Source organism: Leucopleurus acutus, assembly GCF_964270905.1.
Source record: "Leucopleurus acutus genome assembly, chromosome: 10".
Lineage (NCBI taxonomy): Eukaryota > Metazoa > Chordata > Mammalia > Artiodactyla > Delphinidae > Leucopleurus > Leucopleurus acutus.
The window spans coordinates 85785220-85802628 of NC_139153.1; the positions used below are offsets into that span (position 1 = coordinate 85785220).

Below are 17409 nucleotides of genomic sequence, written 5' to 3' on the forward strand. Positions count from 1 at the left end.
AAGCACCTCAATGGGATGTTGCAAGATAACAAGAAAGAGTAATGAAGAAGAAAGTATCAATAGCGATGAAGGATACTTTTGTGATAGAACGTTAAATGAAAATGAGACCATGTTCCTCTAAGAGGGTAGCTTTGCTGAAGTGTACTGGCTGGCTTACTGGCTAACAAAACCCGGTTGGTGAACTCCTGCTTTTCAGAGCCAGTGAACATGCTTTATAGCATGTTGCCACTAGCTATCTAGTATGATTTGATTGTCATGTTTTTAGTGTACATTTTTGATATTCTAGTTAAAGAACGAGTTATTTCATTCACTCAGCCTCCATCCGGCCAGTGTGCCAGAGCTTGGGGCACAGACAACAACCAATAAAAGGCAGTTCTTCTGGGGTTTTGCACTGTATCATTTTAAAAATCATACTTTTCCCCTTGATCAGAAATGCTATCGCAGAAATAATGCAGCGCCTGAGGAACAGCAGAGTTTCATCACGAAGTTCATCTTTCATAGCTCATTCTGGCTTTTTATTTCAAAAACCAGCAGCAGCCACAATAAACCATCACCATTCAGCGTCTATAACTTCTGGCTACAACGTACCTTGTTCTGGACTGGAGGTTTCAAATATTCTGAAGTCCTCTGTCACTAATTCTACCTTGGTTCTGACTTGGCTGGTTTCCTTTGGGCAGAGATGAAAGAATATCCCCAGTGTCTGAAGACCTGAGTTATTCTTTCTTCTCACTGTGAAATGGTTGGCTTTTTTTTTTTTTCTTTTATCCTTAAACTTAGAGAATGCTCTCTGTTTTAGGTACCACGGAGTCAATAATGGGACAAGGTGGGAAAATTTCAGAAAGCCCTTCTGTTGAAAAATATAAAGGATGGTGTCATGGGTTGCATGTGTCCTCCCCAAAAGATATGGTGAAGTCCTAGCTCCTGGTACCAGTGAATGGGACATTATTTGGAAATAGGGTCTTTGCAGGTGTAATTGAGTTAAGCTGAGGCCTTTAATCCAATATGACCAGTGTGCCCTCATAAGAAGAGGGAAATTTGGACACACAGGCAGCCAGGGAGAATGTCATGTGACAACAGAGGCAGAGATTGGAGTGATGCGGCTGCAAGCCAAGGAATGCCGATGACTGAGGCAAAGAAGGATTCTGCCCAGAGTTTCAGGGGGAGCATAGCCCTGCTGACACCTTGACTTCAGACATCTATCCTCTAGAACTGTGAGAGAATAAATCTCTAATGTTTTAAGCCACCCAGTTTGCTGTGCTTTGTTATAGCAGCCCTAGGAAACTAACACAGATGGTAAAAGCAAGGATTATATTTTTTTTAATTTATTTTTATTTTTTAAGCTATTTCTATTTATTTATTTGGCTGCATCGGGTCTTAGTTGCAGCATACAGGCTCTCTGTTGTGGCGCGCGGGCTTCTCTCTCGTCATGCGGTTTGGGCTCCAGAATGCGTGGGCTCTTTAGTTTGCAGCACACAGTCTCAGTAGTTGTGGCGTGAGGGCTTAGTCGCCCAGCGGCATGTGGGATCTTAGTTCCCCGACCGGGGATCAAACCCACGTCCTCTGCATTGGAAGGCGGATTCTTCACCCCTGGACCACCAGGGAAGTCCCCGGATTATACTCAATAAGAAAGCACTTTGATGAGCATCCGAGGGAGCATAGAGATGGATAAGGCATTGTGGACCTGTTCAGGCTTTTAAGACCCTAGAGGACAATGATGCTTCAGAACTTTTGTATGAGTCAAACACAGCATATTAAAAGTAAAACAATTTAAAGAAGAGAACTTACAGGCTGGAAAATAGGAACACATAAGGTTACTTAGAAAACTTTTTGCATTGAAAGCAAAAGAAGTTAAAAGTGGGAAAATTCAGAAAATATGTGATGATTAAGTATGTTTGTACATTTTAAGTGCTAAAAACAACCTGGGCCTGGCACATAGGAAGCACTCAATATATATTACCTGCTAGTATCATCAGCTGTTATTTCACCTGTTCATTCAGTTTTTATTCTAGCAATCCTATCTGAACTTCCAAGAACCTTTTCTGCTCTGATTTTTTTTCTCCTCTTTTGTAGCAACTACTTTTATTTTATGGAGGATGTACCATCTCAAGTCTTTCTGAGGATATTACTTACCATGTTTAAAGTTTTTCTTTGTCCTTTTAACTGACCTCCTATTTGTTTGTCATGGTCCTTCTCTTCAATGCATTGTTTCTCTGTTTCTCAAATGTAGGGCAATTTCTGATTGCCTAGTCTTGTTGATTTCTGAAGACTCTACTGATGCGGGCGTGGCTGCTTTCCTCCGGAGCTGTCCATTCACTGTCTGAGTGGGAGGTTAACTGTGGTGTCTGAGTATGTGGGTAGGCAGGGTCCGGGCAGGTTTCCCTCTGGTGTGGGTGGGTAGGGACTCCCCAGGTAGCCACAGGGAGGAGAGCTGTGCTCTAGAGGTGCAATGCTTTGGAATGGAGTATGTTTCTTTCCAGGACAGTCTTCAGATTCTCTTGGCTCTCCTTTTTTTTCAGAGGCCCGCTGCTGCCACTGAAGCCCTATGAGGACAAATCTCTATCTCTTGAGAGAGAAGTTTTCTGGAATAAGCTTGAGATCTGTCTTTTAGTGCATCACCCAAAGTGCTATATGCTGGCCCATCCTGTTTCTACATTCCTGGGCTCAGGGCTTAGAGCTTCTCCAGTGACCCCTGAAGGTCCTGTGCGTTCTCAGTTTCTAGGGAGTGGGTTTCCTCTCTCTCCATCAGTTCCATGCCATCTGCTTTCTATCTTCCAGGGAGTTTTTTGGAATTTCTGGTCTATTATTTTTAGTAGTTCTCATTCTTATTTTTCTGCCGTTGTGTTGTATTTTCTTCCATCTGTTCACATGCCCCGCCTACCTTTCTCCTTTATTTATTTTATTTATTTATTTATTTTTAATATTTATTTATTCGGTTGCACCAGGTCTTAGTTGAGGCACACAGGCTCTTTAATTGTGGCATGCAAACTCTTAGTTGCGGCATGCACGTGGGATCTAGTTCCCTGACCAGGCATCGAACCCAGCCCCCCTGAATTGGGAGCACGGAGTCTTATCCACTGCACCACCAGGGAAGTCCCTCCCCTTCATTTTTCAATGGGAACATAGGAAAGAGGGGAAACAGATGTATTGATATGTCCAGTCTGCCATCTTGAACTAGAAAGTTTCCTTTTTATTCTCAGCTTGCCAAAGTCCTATTAATGAAGCTCATTTCCCCCCAGGAAGATTAATGTGAATATATTTGCTGTGCAGCCTGGGTCTCTGGACAGTCCTTGGAATAATGGTGACCCTTGTCTCCAGGATCTGCCTGTTTAGAGAACTCAACCGCTTCGAACAGCAAGGGTGGAACCATCCCTCTTTAAGGAACACCTAGGGACTTGATCTATTACTATAGCATCCTGCTTGTCTCAAGCTTTGAGGATAAAGTAGGTGTGTTAAGTAGCTATGATTAGAGAACCATAAGACAAGCACCTACCCCAAAATATCTCCTATACTGCCATCTGTCAAAAGTACCGAAAATAGCCTTTGGTCATCAGGAATCTCTGTGTGACAATGATAGCATTCTCATAAAGAATACGAGCTTAAGGCTTAAACAAGTAATAACAGCCAACATCTGTTCCTGGAAGCTTGGGTTTATAGAAACCTGAAGGGAGGGGATTGATGGACGGGAAGGGGAGAACCCGACCAAGACTCCCTAAAAGGGGAGAGAGGCATAATTATGTGCTTCTTCGTTGTCCCGTGTGCCCACGCTGGCTGCTATCATGTTGCTTCTGTTTCTTGCTTTGAAATGAAATACTAAAGAGAATTGGCAGCAGGAAGGTAAGGCCTTTGCCTGCACAGGCACAAGGGATAGCAGTTCTTCAGGGATAGGTTGAGGATAGACAAACACAATTATAGATTGTCAGCATTCCCTTTCAGGGCAAAAACCGAAGAGGCCCTCATGTTTGGAATCTTCCTAGCTAAGATTAAAGCCAAGCTCTGAAAGGCTGCAGCCCTGCTTACAAAAATTGACTTATAAAAAATTTCTGAAGTAAAATTTCATATTTTGTCGTGTCTCAATGTCAAGTTCAAGAAGCCTGACTCTCCTACTCACCTCCAGTGTTGATAAAATATATTGAAAATAAATTTCTAATTTTTTCCCCCAGTGGTAAATTATTAACCAAGGATATACAGAACAGGATTTTACATCAATTAATCTGGTAGTGTTCAAATTAGCAGCAATCAGAATCCACTTAATTACGGCTTTTGTCAGTTGAGCCTTTTAATCAGCCCGGAGCTATATTTGGTTTGCCCTGGCGGAAGCAGCCAGGGAGTTGCTACCTTGTGACTTGCACCCCTGCTGACAGCAAAATGTGGCACTGTCAAGATCAGAAGACCTCCCTGTGGGTCCATCTGACTAGATGAGAGCTGTTGTTTATGGAACCGTTTGAAGATGGGCCAGTCCTTTCACATACACACATCTCCCTTCTCCTACCCAAGTCCACCACTCAGGCAGTTCTTCCCCCTCTTCTCTTTCCTTTATACTTCCTCTCTTGGTGTTTAAGCGGTTCTGTGGCTTTCAATACCAACTCTACGGCTCCCCATTTATACCTCCAGCACCTCTCTCCTCTGAACTACAGACTTGTTTATCTGGTGCCCTGTTCAACACTCCACTTGGATGTCTTGGGTTGGTGCCCATTTCAGGTCATGGCAACCCCATTCTTCCGGTTGCTCAGTCATCCTGATCACTTGTCTTTGTCTCATATCCTACATCCCATCCAAGAGCAAATCCTCAGGCTCTCCCTGCAAAATAAATCAGGAATCTGACTCCTCAAGACCTTCACTGTTACCAGCTCGGGGCAAGACGCCATGCCCCCACCCAGATAACTTCACGGGCTTCTAACTTAGCTCTCTGCCTTCTACACGCTTGTCAACACAGAAGCCAGCAGCTGAGGGAGCTAATCCTGCAACACTTCCCATCTCAGAGGCAAAGCCAAAGATCCCTCGTATTGACCTACAAACCAGCGTGGCCTCCATTGCCTCCGTAACATTGCCTCCTGGTGCCTCCCCATTTTCTAGCCATGCTGACCTTCTTGCTCTTCCTGGAATACAGGGCACATTCCCTCCTCCAAGCCTTTGCATTTCGTGTCCCCTCTGCCTGGAACTCTTCTTTCAGACAGCCACGTGTTTCATTCTCTCATCTCTTTTAAGACTTGGCTCAGATAGGACCTTCTAAGCTCATGAATTCTTCAGCAGTGTCTCATCTGCTCTTTAACACATCTGTTGAGCTTTTGATGAGCAAAAAATGTTATCTCGTTATTTTTACACCTGTGCTTGGTTATTTTTCAAATCTGCCAGGGTCTTTGTGTGTGTGCAAATCTTATACCTTACTTTTTCTTTTCTTTCTTTAAATATTTTAAGCATCTTATTTTATATTTGTATGCCATGATTTCATTATTTGAAAAGCTCGGGGACCTGATTCTCTTGTCTTTCTTTTCTTTTGTTTTTAAATTTTATTTATTTATTTATGGCTGTGTTGGGTCTTCGTTTCTGTGCATGGGCTTTCTCTAGTTGCAGCGAGTGGGGGCCACTCTTCATCACGGTGGGCGGGCCTCTCACTGTCGCGGCCTCTCTTGTTGCGGAGGACAGACTCCCGACGCGCAGGCTCAGCGGCCATGGCTCACGGGCCTAGTTGCTCCGCGGCATGTGGGATCCTCCCAGACCGGGGCACGAACCCATGTGCCCTGCATTGGCAGGCAGAGTCTCAACCACTGTGCCACCAGGGAAGCCCTTGTCTTTCTTTTCTGTTACCTTTCTTCATGGTGCCTGTGTATTTTGTAATTTGGAATTCTAAGTTCATGTTTGTCTGGGTTCTCTTCAGGGGTTGAGGAGAGTTCTTCCAGAAAGGATTTATCATTGCCTCTGCCAGGTATGTGTGGGAATTACCAACCCAGGACCACTTAAAGGTAATTTCTCCCCTTGGGATTAATTGGACTAAACTTGTAATGAAAAATGGTGCAAACCTGTGGTTGTCAATTCTCAAAGGAGAATTATTTCTTTCCATAGAGCACAGTGGCCAGACTTTTTTTTTTTCCTAGTTCATCCTTTCACCCACAAGGATGCATCTCTTAAAGGTTCCTGGTTTTATGAGGCACTTTAGTTCCAACACCTCATCTCGAATGCACCCAAGGCTCTAACTTTTGTCTGTGTTGTAGCCATGAAACTCGCGTCTCTAGGTCTAGAGACCAGCAGATATCTCATGCAGCTGCGGCCTCAGCATCAGCTTTCCAGCTTCCTGTTTGTTCTCAGCCTTGGGGGATTTTGCTTATATTCTTGTGAATGCAGTTATATATTTAAAAGGTGTTTGTTATATTTTCCCCAGTAATTTCAATATTTTGCTTTGTTGCCATTTTGCTAGACACAGAAATCCAGACTTTCCCCATGCACGTGTAATACTGTTTTCTTTTTAAAATCTGCATCTTGCATGTAGTACTGGACCATAGACTTCATAGTAATAATACAGGGATGTTATACATCCATGGGTTATACAATAATATTTAATTATACCCTAATATTGGATATTATTGCTTTTATAAATTAGAAGAAAACCCAATTAGCTTTTTTTTTTTTCTTTTAATGGAGAGAGACACATAAGGCAGTACAGAATAGTGGAAAGAACATGTTCTCTGGTGTCAGACATACCTGGATTGGGTTCCAGTTCTTGGACATTTTAGATTTTCTGAGCCTCGGTTTCATAATCTATAAAATGGGATAATAGTATGCAATTGGAGGGGTTATAGAGGATTAAAATGAGTGCATGTAAAGTGCCAGGGACATTATGAAATAAATGGAATTTTTACACGTTAATGTACTTCTCATACAATGTTATATTTGTGGTGATAATGTAGCCTTGATGTGTCCCGAGGGGACGGAGCAATGACTGAAGCTTGGAGGTTATGTTTGGGAAGCTGAGGAAGGCTTCTTAGAACTGGCTTTTGAGCTGGCTATAGGCAGGGTAGGGGAGGCTGGTCGATGCTGGAAAGAAGACTGGGAAGAGGGGGACATGAAGAGTTGTGTGATGAGTTTGCTCTCCTTTCTCAAGGTGTCTGTTCTGGCATATTTCAGGGATTTGTAACACTGTCTCCAGTCGTCATCTGAACCGTCTGTGTAAGATGTACGCAGTCACCGTAATCCCAGGAGGCCTGCCTGGGGCCACGGGATGCTTCCTACTTGGTTGACCTGAGTTTATTGGTCACAGCTACTACAGTGACTTTTTCTTTCTTTTTTTTTTTGTGGTACGCGGGCCTCTTACTACTGTGGCCTCTCCCGTTGCGGAGCACAAGCTCCGGACACGCAGGCTCAGCGGCCATGGCTCACGGGCCCAGCCGCTCCGCGGCACGTGGGATCCTCCCGGACCGGGGCACGAACCCTTATCCCCTTCATCGGCAGGCGGACTCTCAACCACTGCGCCACCAGGGAAGCCCTCCTTCTTTTTTTTTAATGAATTTATTTATTTATTTTTGGCTGCACTGGGTCTTCCTTGCTGCGCGCGGGCTTTCTCTAGTTGCGGTGAGCGGGGCTACTCTTCCTTGTGGTGCGCAGCTTTCTCATTGCGGTGACTTCTCTTGTTGCGGAGCACGGGCTCTAGGCGCGCCGGCTCAGTAATTGTGGCTCACGGGCTCTAGAACACAGGCTCAGTAGCTGTGGCGCACAGGCTTAGTCGCTCCGTGGCATGTGGGGTCTTCCCGAACTTAACCATATGACCCCACTATGCTGCAGGGGGTGTTGGGAAATGTAGTCTTTTAGCTAAGTACTCTGGTGCCCCAAATAATTATCTGAATCTTATTACTAAGAAATAAGGGGAGGACATTCACTGAATAGACACCAGCAGTCTTTGAGCCTCGCTTTTCCTGCATCCTTGACCCTCATCCCTTTCTTGTCCAGGACAAGATGTGCGCCATCTTTATTTGTTGAATACATTTCTGTGCTTTGCTCTTCTCTGAGCTCAGCCCATTTCTAGGACTCATTCGCTCTCTAACACCATCCCTGAGCCTTATGTCATCTCTGAGTCAGTGATGTCATCACCATTATCCAAAGAGAAAGAAAAGTTGGGGTGAGGCTTCCAGGATGGTCACGGATGACAGGAAGCTCAGAGATGGGGTGATGTTCAAGAACAAGATTAGGCCAGAAATATAAAGAATCAGAAATAACCGTTTTACATACGGCTTGGTAATTTTTTTTTTTAATTTTTTAAATGCTATGTTAGAACAACCATGGCAAAATACCTAAGCCTTCTTTAAAAATGAAAATATAATTGTATTTTATTAATACAAAGGTAAGATGTATTCATTGTATATAAAAAAAGAAAATACAGATAAGAGAGGAAGGAAAAAAGGAAGAGAAAAAAATATCAGAAGGGAGAAAAAAATTACTTTCACCTTGGAAGGGGCATTTCTTTCAGAACTTCACATGTATAAAGTTGATCCATGCAGAGTTTATGTAAGGATCTATGCATCTGTACTATTTATAACGTTTTGAACTTGTTAAACCTTATTTTAAAAGCCCTATTTTACTGCTCAGATTCAGCTCTATCTTTGACTGAAATTTTTAGGAAGCTAGTGAGGCTTTCTATGTGAATTCTTTAATATTTTTCTTTCCCTTTAATGAGAACATGAAACAACGGGAAGGTAGGCAGAGGCAAGCAGCAGGAGAGGGCATGATTCTATCAAGAGAATCAGGCAATTCAGAGATTCAATAATAAGGAAAGAGGGGAGGTCTTCTTAAGTAACCCGGAGCAGAATGTTCTTACTTCCGAGAACCATAGAGGAGGACTGGGGCAGCTACAGGGCAAGTCTGAGGTCCAGAGTCTCAAGACTGACTCTAAAACTCAGTTTCCTTTTGTGTAAAATGGGAATAAGAACTCCTACCTCAGAGAGAGTTATTATCAGGATCAGAAGGGAAAATATATGTCAAAACATGGTTTAACTCATGAGGTACTCTATATCAGCGATCCCCAACCTTTTCAGCACCAGGGACTGGTTTTGTGGAAGACGGTTTTTCCATGGATGGGCGGGGGATGGTGGATGGTTCAGGAGGTAATGCGAGTGATGGGGAGTGACGGGAACCAGCAGATGAAGCTTCCCTCGCTCACCGCCGCTCACCACCTGATGTGCAGCCCTGTTCCTAACAGGCTGCAGACCGCCACCAGTCCACGGCCTGGGGTTTGAGGACCCCTGCTCTATATGTATAAAAAAACCCAAAACCTAGGGACTTCCCTGGCGGTCCTGTGGTTGGGACTTTGCCTTCCAATGCCGGGGGTGTGGGTTCGACCCCTGGTCGGGGAGCTGGGATCCCACATGCCTCGCGGCCAAAGAGACAAAACATAAAGCAGAGGCAATGTTGTGAAAACTTCGATAAACACTCGGATCATGGTCCACATCAAAAAAAAAAATCTTAAAACAAAAAAAGCCCCGGGCTCCCCTGGTGGCGCAGTGGTTGAGGGTCCGCCTGCCGATGCAGGGGACACAGGTTCGTGCCCCGATCCGGGAAGATCCCACATGCCGCGGAGCAGCTGGGCCCGTGAGCCATGGCCGCTGAGCCTGCGCATCCGGAGCCTGTGCTCCGCAACGGGAGAGGCCACAACAGTGAGAGGTCCGCGTACCGCAAAAAAAAAAAAAAGCCCCTGTAAACTTAGAGCTAAAAAGATTTTTGATAACATGAAGTCCATACGCCTTTTAATGTTGAGGAAATGCAGATCCATTGTTTGCTTATATTAATGTACTGAATAAAGGAACCTTACAGATGATGTTGAGAATAGGAAATGCTTTTGTTGCTGAGCACTGTAAGTTTGCACTAAGATAATTGCTTTCCAGAGCTTTCCAGGTACAATATGTTTGTGAAGGTACATTGCACAAGGGCATCTGCCGTAGGGTCAAGGGTTTGGAAATCCGGCCCTTTTACCAGGCTGTGCGCCTTTGGAGCAGTGTCTGCCCACAGATACACCTTTTATTAATTCGGCTTAAGGTACCCTATGGTATGGCAGGGGCCCAGTCTTTATCCGTGGGGTTCCTGACCAACTGCCCCCGCCTGACAGCACCTTTGCTACTGTGGGCAGCGTCTTGGCAGCTGGCATCACGGGAGGGCCAGTTGCTCTTCTCCTGCCTTTTAGGTAGGGCGTGGTCAATCACTGCAGACAGGAGATGGCCAATCTTTTCTTCTATCCACTTCCCATCCCAAACCACACTTTCCTTGCTGCAGGGCAAGGAAGTTCTTAGTGGCAAACTGTTTGCACCAGCAGGCGGTCTCTCTCTGGGTTGTTAGGCATGAAGCTTATGGGACGCTTACTGAACGTTCACATTCTCCCCTTTACCTTATTGGAAGCTCGTGTTCTGATGGCCTCTGTTATCCTGACACAGAGAAACGTTATACCGGCCTCCTGAACTTACCTTCGGTCACCTGCACTCTGGTTCCTTTCCAGTCTCTTGACCTAACTCGGCTCAATAACACAGAACCCCTGGAGGCCTCTTTTGAACTCCGCCGGGCACCGGCCAGTGATGCTTGCAGGCTGGGCAGCAACCTTGTTCCAGGTGGGCAACGACAGAGCCATCAGTGCGGTTCAGTGGGAGGCCTTCTTGTGATTTGAGTTGTTTCTTGAGGAAGAGTCAAAGCAAGGTCCAGCAGTTTCCAAGCCCTCCTTCTATAGGATGCTGGGTTTGACTGTTTTAATAGGCTCCTTGTTCTTTCTGGTTGCCTCTGACAAAGCTAATTCACATATCAGGACCTTCAAAGTGGAAGCTGCCCCGGTGGCCCGGTCCACATCCCAAATCTAAACCACAGTCAGCCTGATCTCAGGTGGCCTTGGCCAGCAGCGGCCTGAAGCAGGACCTCAGTTTCCCGACCAGAGACTGAAGCCAGGCTGTGGCAGTGAGAGCACTGAATCCTAACCAGACCATGAGACCACGAGGGCTAGTGACAAGGCTCTGGCTTGTCTACTTTGTAGAAATGAATTTCAACTAAGAGATGGAAAGCAGCGAAACAAGTAAAGTGTTTATTAGGAGGGGAAAAAAAAAAGTACATGTGAATAGACACATGGGCGGGCTCAGAGAGACAGCTGTGCCTTCGCGGTAGTTTAAGTCACTTATATGGGGCATTTCTTCTGGGTTTCCTCTGGCCAGTCACCTTGCTTTGCCTGGCTCTGAGTTCATATTTGGTATAACTCAGGGTCCTCCCCTGTGTGTGTCTGCATCTCTTAGCCAAGATGGATTCCAGCTCAGAGGGCTGTGGAAAGGTTGACATCACCTGTTATGGGGTGGAGACCCCTCCCTTTTGGCCCCCCGAGGAGCCTTTCTGCACAGGTGTAGTCAGGAAGGTCTTCTTGACCTCCAGAATGAGGTATATGTGGTCTCTTTATCTCTTATCTGGGCAGGACTCAGCTCCTCTCTGCTCCAGCTATTTTCTTTGTCTTGGAGTATCTCAGCCTGGGGCCCATCTATCTCCTGCCTCAAGCTGCATTTATGGGAAACGCCTGTCAAGGAACCCTCAGATACACCAATCGCAATCCTCCAGCTCAGCTTAGCTAGCTCACCTTACCCTAGAAAGTAGGACCTGCTTGCCTCGTAAGGAAATCCCCGACCTCCTAGCCAGTCATGCCCTGTTTCCACGTTGCCACTTCTAATGTTCTGCAAAACTTACTCTTGCCCACAATCCCTCAGGGAGAGTGGTCCACTGCTTATGACATCCTGTTCTCTCCCAATCCGTGGATTATTTTCCCTTGAATAAAGGACAGCCAACTCATTACTAAATTGTTTCTTTTGTCATCTGATACCCCTCACCTCCCCTAGATTACCACATCATTTCCCCCCAAATTTTGTGTATTCTAATAACATATAGAGAGAAAAATATACAATATATTGGTAAAGAGGGAAAAAAATCACCCAAACTTCAATGTATGAACCTAAGTACTGTTCAGTGTGTGAACCCAAGACTGAGTTCCTTCCGGTCTTTCTCCAGTGATAATAGTTTTTCTGGTTGTAACCATAGCAAAATGTAAATTTGTGTCTCTGGTGGATCTTTGTCATTGTGTTTGAACACAGGGTATCCAAAAAAAAAAAAAAACTCTGGCTAACTTCTGCAATATAAGGAATTTATTTAAACAACATTAGTTTCTGGGGAACTGGGAAAACAAGGCTGGAAACTACACAGCCAGGAATGTGACAGACCTAGTCCAAGGAAGATGCTACGCTGTTGTCACTGGGCACAAACATCTCACCTGCAGGGCCAGCAGTGCTAATGCTGGGGTCTCAACACAAGCCTGGAATCACTTCTGCTGCTCCTCTGGAAATTAAATGTTACTATATGACACTTCCACCACCACCCCACTGGGTGGAATCTTGCATTCCCTGTAACCTCAAGTCACCAGTTTCTGAGGGTGTCTGGTTGTTCCAGGACAGCACTTTGGGTTCAGAGGACGTCATGAAAGCAAGGATGTGGCATTTTCAACTACTATAATGGGAGGAAGACCCTGTCTGTTATGGAATTCTCCATGTCATTCTTAAATGACTAACTAGGAGGCCTCTTCTGGGGTGTCCCACTCTTTGTCATCCCTAGTTCACATGTAAATTTCTAAATGTACTGAGATGCTTCTGGAAAGGGGGCGGGAAGAGGGAAGGTGATGAGTCTTGTTCTCTCCTAAAAGAACAAGTGTAAGCTGTGTGGGTGGGGAGGGAACAAGGAAAGGGCGGGGAGAGAGTGGTGTGCACTGGGATTAAACTCTACCATAACATACCAACTAGTAACTCACAGCAAGGCTTTGGCACGCTCTAGGAAGCCCTTATCTAGGTGTGCTTACTCCTGGAAGCCTTGTTACATATTTGAAATAACAAATACTTGGAGTCCAGACCTCCTTGTACTGGTTCTTCTTCAGCCTTGAGCAAATCAGTGAACTTTTTTGAGCGTCAATTTCATCATCTTCGTACTATCGAAAGCGTAGATTATTATATTGCCTGGGTTGTTGTGAAGATCACATTGAAGAAAGTGCCAGGTGAAAATAAAATGCTAATATTACTCTAGTTCATTGAATCTAAGATGCTAATGATTGGAAGAGCCATCATTATTTTAAACACCTTGAAGGAAGAAAGAAATCCTGTCAGTTATACCGTAGCACATCACTTTCTTATCCTGTGAACTATTTCTACACATTGAAAGAGATTTTTGGGGGTTGCTTTGGCAGATTTTTATCCTGAGTCTTTCTTGTGCATATATAAAAAGGAAATATAAGTGAATATACATTAAGGTATTTTTAAATTTCCTGACAATATTTGTCCATTTCTGCTGAATCACTTATCAAAGCATTTAGTGAGGTCTGTGTTTTTTCTGCACAATTTTGCCTCTCTGTCGTCATGAGCATTGGGGATACAGCATTTCTGAAAAGAGTGCTTCACATTGCCTTATTTCAAGCCTCTGACACCAGTTCTGCAGAGTCCACGTGTGTGTACAAGCAATGGCATTATCTTCTGCCCAGTGTTTGGCCAACTTAAGACATCCCAATTTCAGAGATGGTAAAGCATGAAAATATTTACATGTTAGAACTGATGAAATATAGTAGTATGATTGACTCTATTTCATTCCCCAGGTTTGGCTTATAAAGGGAGAAAGCATGAGAAACCCTTTGCCCCTTCTTAGGAACTGTACTTGCTATTTGAACAAACTTCAGTGGATGGTTTGCCTGAGATATGGTTGTCAGGGTGGGGAAAATTTCCCCCTTCTGCTCTTGGTCCTTTTGCCTGGTCAAATAATTAAAATGACATAAGGCAGATTAACAAGAGAAAACCAAATTTAATTGCTTACGTACAGGAAATCCACATAATGTGAGAGATTCCAGGTAAAATGAGAGTCAGTAAAATGAGGTATATATGTCATCCTGGACCAAGGAGAAGGGGGTAGGGGTCTGGGACTTCAAAGGGAAGGAAGGCAATTCACAGGAAGATGAAAAAGAGCACATGTTTGGTAAACAAATGTTTGCTGCATCATACAGAGACAGAAGAACACAGAGAGGAATTTTAACAAACAGACTTTGCTATGTTCCTCCCTGTCTACCACACCTAGTTCACATTATACTGTATTTATTTATGGTGAGAAGTCCCTTCCTGGAACAGGTCTTCTATCTAAATCCTTTTGGGCAGTTAGGGGGAAGGTCAAAGATTCTTCCTGAATCCTTTAGACCTTGACTGAAATAATCCACATGCCAAAGTGGCACATCTTGGCGTGTCCTGCCCTGAACCCCACTATGGCCCTGGGATGTAAACAAGACAGGCTTCCCATTGCCATGAATAAATAATAGAAGTAACTTTGTATGTTTCTGCGTTTACCTGTTTCTTCCTTCCTGTCTCTTTTCTGTTTTTCCTTTGAAGTTCTTGAGGCCGAATCTGGCTCCTAAGAAACATCAAAGGAAGCCTGCCCCAAAGACCCCCCAGGGCCATCTCTGAAGCCTGCTTCCACCCACCGTGTGAGTCAAAATGGCTCCCCCCACAGGTGCGCTCTCTTCATTGCTGCTGCTGGTGACCCTTACAGGTAGGAAACCGTTACCCTGGAGACACCACCAGACATCACACTTGGACTTCCTATCTTTGGCTTAAGTAACTCAGATCAACCTGAGGAGGTGAAGGTGCTGTGTGTTTGCTTTCCAATAGACTTATTTCACATATAAAAAGGCAGACCTCGGGCTTCCCTGGTGGCGCAGTGGTTGAGAGTCCGCCTGCCGATGCAGCGGACGCCGGTTCGTGCCCCTGTCCGGGAAGATCCCACATGCCGTGGAGCAGCTAGGCCCGTGAGCCATGGCCGCTGAGCCTGCGCGTCCGCAGCCTGTGCTCTGCAACGGGAGAGGCCGCAACAGGGAGAGGCCCGCGTACCGCTAAAAAAAAAAAAAAAAAAGAAAGAAAAAAGGCAGACCTCATGCATAAGTGGTTTCTGGAAACAGGCATTTAAATTTTTTATCATGACTATTTTGGGGGAAATAAAATCACATTTCATATATACCAGGAAAACTTCATGTATTTATTTAAATAGTAGATCTTTTTTGGAAAGCAAATGACAGACTTTTTTTTTTCGTAAATCTTTATTTTCATATAGTCTGTTTGCTTCTTGTCGACACACCGTGGCGTAAAATCATTGGTGAGCATCAATTCTGATGATTCATGCCCCAACTAGGCCAGCCAAGCCAGCTGAGCCCCTTTGAACTTACCAAAGATTGAGGATGGAGATATGGCCAGGGAAACTGGTTTTATATCCGGGGTTTGTCCAAGTATGGTAAAACCAGGCTGAGGCTTCCCTGAGAGTGACCCTGGTTAAAATGTGGTTTCCTGGGCCACATCCAGACCTACTGAATCAGAACTTCTAGTGGGTGTGACGCAGGAGTCTGAAGCATCTAAATTTTTATAAGCACAGTTTTAGATCATACAAGGGCCACTTCAGGAAATACTACAATCGGGAAAGCCCTATCGTTTCCTGAAGTTTACTCTCCCCACGCCATCCGTCCGTCTTATTAAATTCACCACTGCTTAGTATGCAAGGCAAGATGTTCCTTTATTCCATACTCAGTGTACTCTTTACTCTGGAGAATGCTGTCGTTAATGTTTGAGCCCTCTTTTCTCTCTCTCTCTCTCTCTCTCAAATCCCCACTTTTTCACTGCTTTTCGTCTTTTTCTTATGAGTTGTTTTCCATTAATTCAAAGTTCCTGAGTTACTGAGCCCAAATAATGTGATTCAGGGTTTGTCTGTCTTTTCTCTCTATCCTCTTTACCTTTGATAAGATGCTAACCGATGATTTTATTGATCTGTCAACAATCATGGAGTGCCCACTGTGTTCATGGATTGGGCTGCCAATTTGTAGAGGGGACAAACATGTGAGTGTTTCCGGTCTCTTCAAGAACGTTCTTGAGTGAGTCTAATGGATTCTAAAGTAATTATGGCAACTTGGCCCAAAGGGAGAATGGTTTAGTTGTTGCGAAACCCACCTTTTCAAACTTCTTTCTTTAGCGTTCAGATCTCTGCTTAAGGTATGTATATCTAAACAGCCCATTCAGGTGATTTTTTGCAGAACAAAATGATGATCTGTCCCAGAGGTATGGGGTTGGCCAAAAAGTTCTTTGGGTTTTAAGTAAAAATAAAAGACACATTTTTCATTTTCACCAAGAACTTTATTGAACAATGTATTCACCATTTTTTTTTTTTTTGGATTCACCATTTTGTTCCACTACCTTTTGCCATTTTTCAGGCAACTTCATAATTCCGTCTTCCCAAAACTTTTTATTTTTTTGAGCAAAGAACTGTTCCAGGGACCTTTTACAGTCTTCCAGGGAATTCAAATTTTTTCTGTTAAGAGAATTTTGTAAAGAATGAAATAAATGGAAATCTGAAGTTGCAATGTCTGGTGAATATGGTGGATGAATCAGAACTTCCCAGGTAAGCTGTAACAGTTTTTTCCTGGTCATCCAAGAAACATGAGGTCTTGTGTTACCCTCATGGAAGATTATGCGTTTTCTGTTGACTAATTCCAGACTCTTTCATGGAGTGCTGCTTTCAATTGGTCTGATTGGGAGCAGTACTTGTTGGAATTAATCGTTTGGTTTTCCGGAAGGAGCTCATAATAGAGGACTCCCTTCCAATCCCACCATATACACAACATCACCTACTTTGGATGAAGACTGGCCTTTGGTGGGGTTGGCGGTGATTCATTTCTCTTGCCCCATGATCTCTTCTGTTCCACATTATTGTACAGCATCCACTTCTCATCGTCCGTCACAATTTGTTTTAAAAATGGAACGTTTTCATTATGTTTCAGTAGAGAATCACGTGCAGAAATACGGTCAAGAAGGTTTCTTTCACTTAACTTCTGTGGAACCCAAACATCAAAGCAATGATCATAACCAAGCTGGTACAAATGATTTTCAACACTTGATTTGGATATTTTGAGCATGTCGGCTATGTCCCGTGTGATATAACATTGATTGTTCTCAATTAATGTCTTAATTTGATTCCTGTCAACTTCAACTGGTCTACTGGACCACGGAGCCTTGTTCAGTGAGAAATCTCCAGCACGAAACTTTGCAAACCACTTTTGACATGCTCGATCAGTCACAGCACCTTCTTCATACACTGCACCAATCTTTTTTTGTGTTTCAGTTGCATTTTTACCTTTCTTGAAATAATAAAGCATAATATGCCGAAAACGTTGCTTTTTTCTTCCATCTTCAATATTAAACTGGCTACACAGAAATTCACCAATTTTGATAAGGTTTTTTAAAATGCACGCTGATATGACAGCTGTCACAACTGAATCTAACAAAATTGTTTCCAATGAAGTTAAAGACAACTAAGTGCTACTACAGCCATCTTATGGCAAAAAACCAAACGAACTTT

General features: G+C 44.0%; 1 protein-coding gene across 5 annotated transcripts in view; it reads left to right on the forward strand.

The window, feature by feature from the left end:
- Positions 1-17409, forward strand: part of KIAA0319 — a gene marked incomplete at both ends in the record, with an annotated part of 72063 nt that overhangs the window by 10325 nt on the left and 44329 nt on the right. For 4 of the 5 annotated variants that reach the window (XM_082847985.1, XM_082847987.1, XM_082847986.1 and 1 more), the window contains one exon: positions 14508-14562. The exons of the other annotated variant lie outside the window; for it this stretch is intronic. In XM_082847985.1, the coding sequence (XP_082704111.1) occupies positions 14508-14562 (55 nt within the window). Of the gene's footprint in view, positions 1-14507; positions 14563-17409 lie in introns of those variants that run through there. 5 annotated transcript variants of the gene reach the window in all.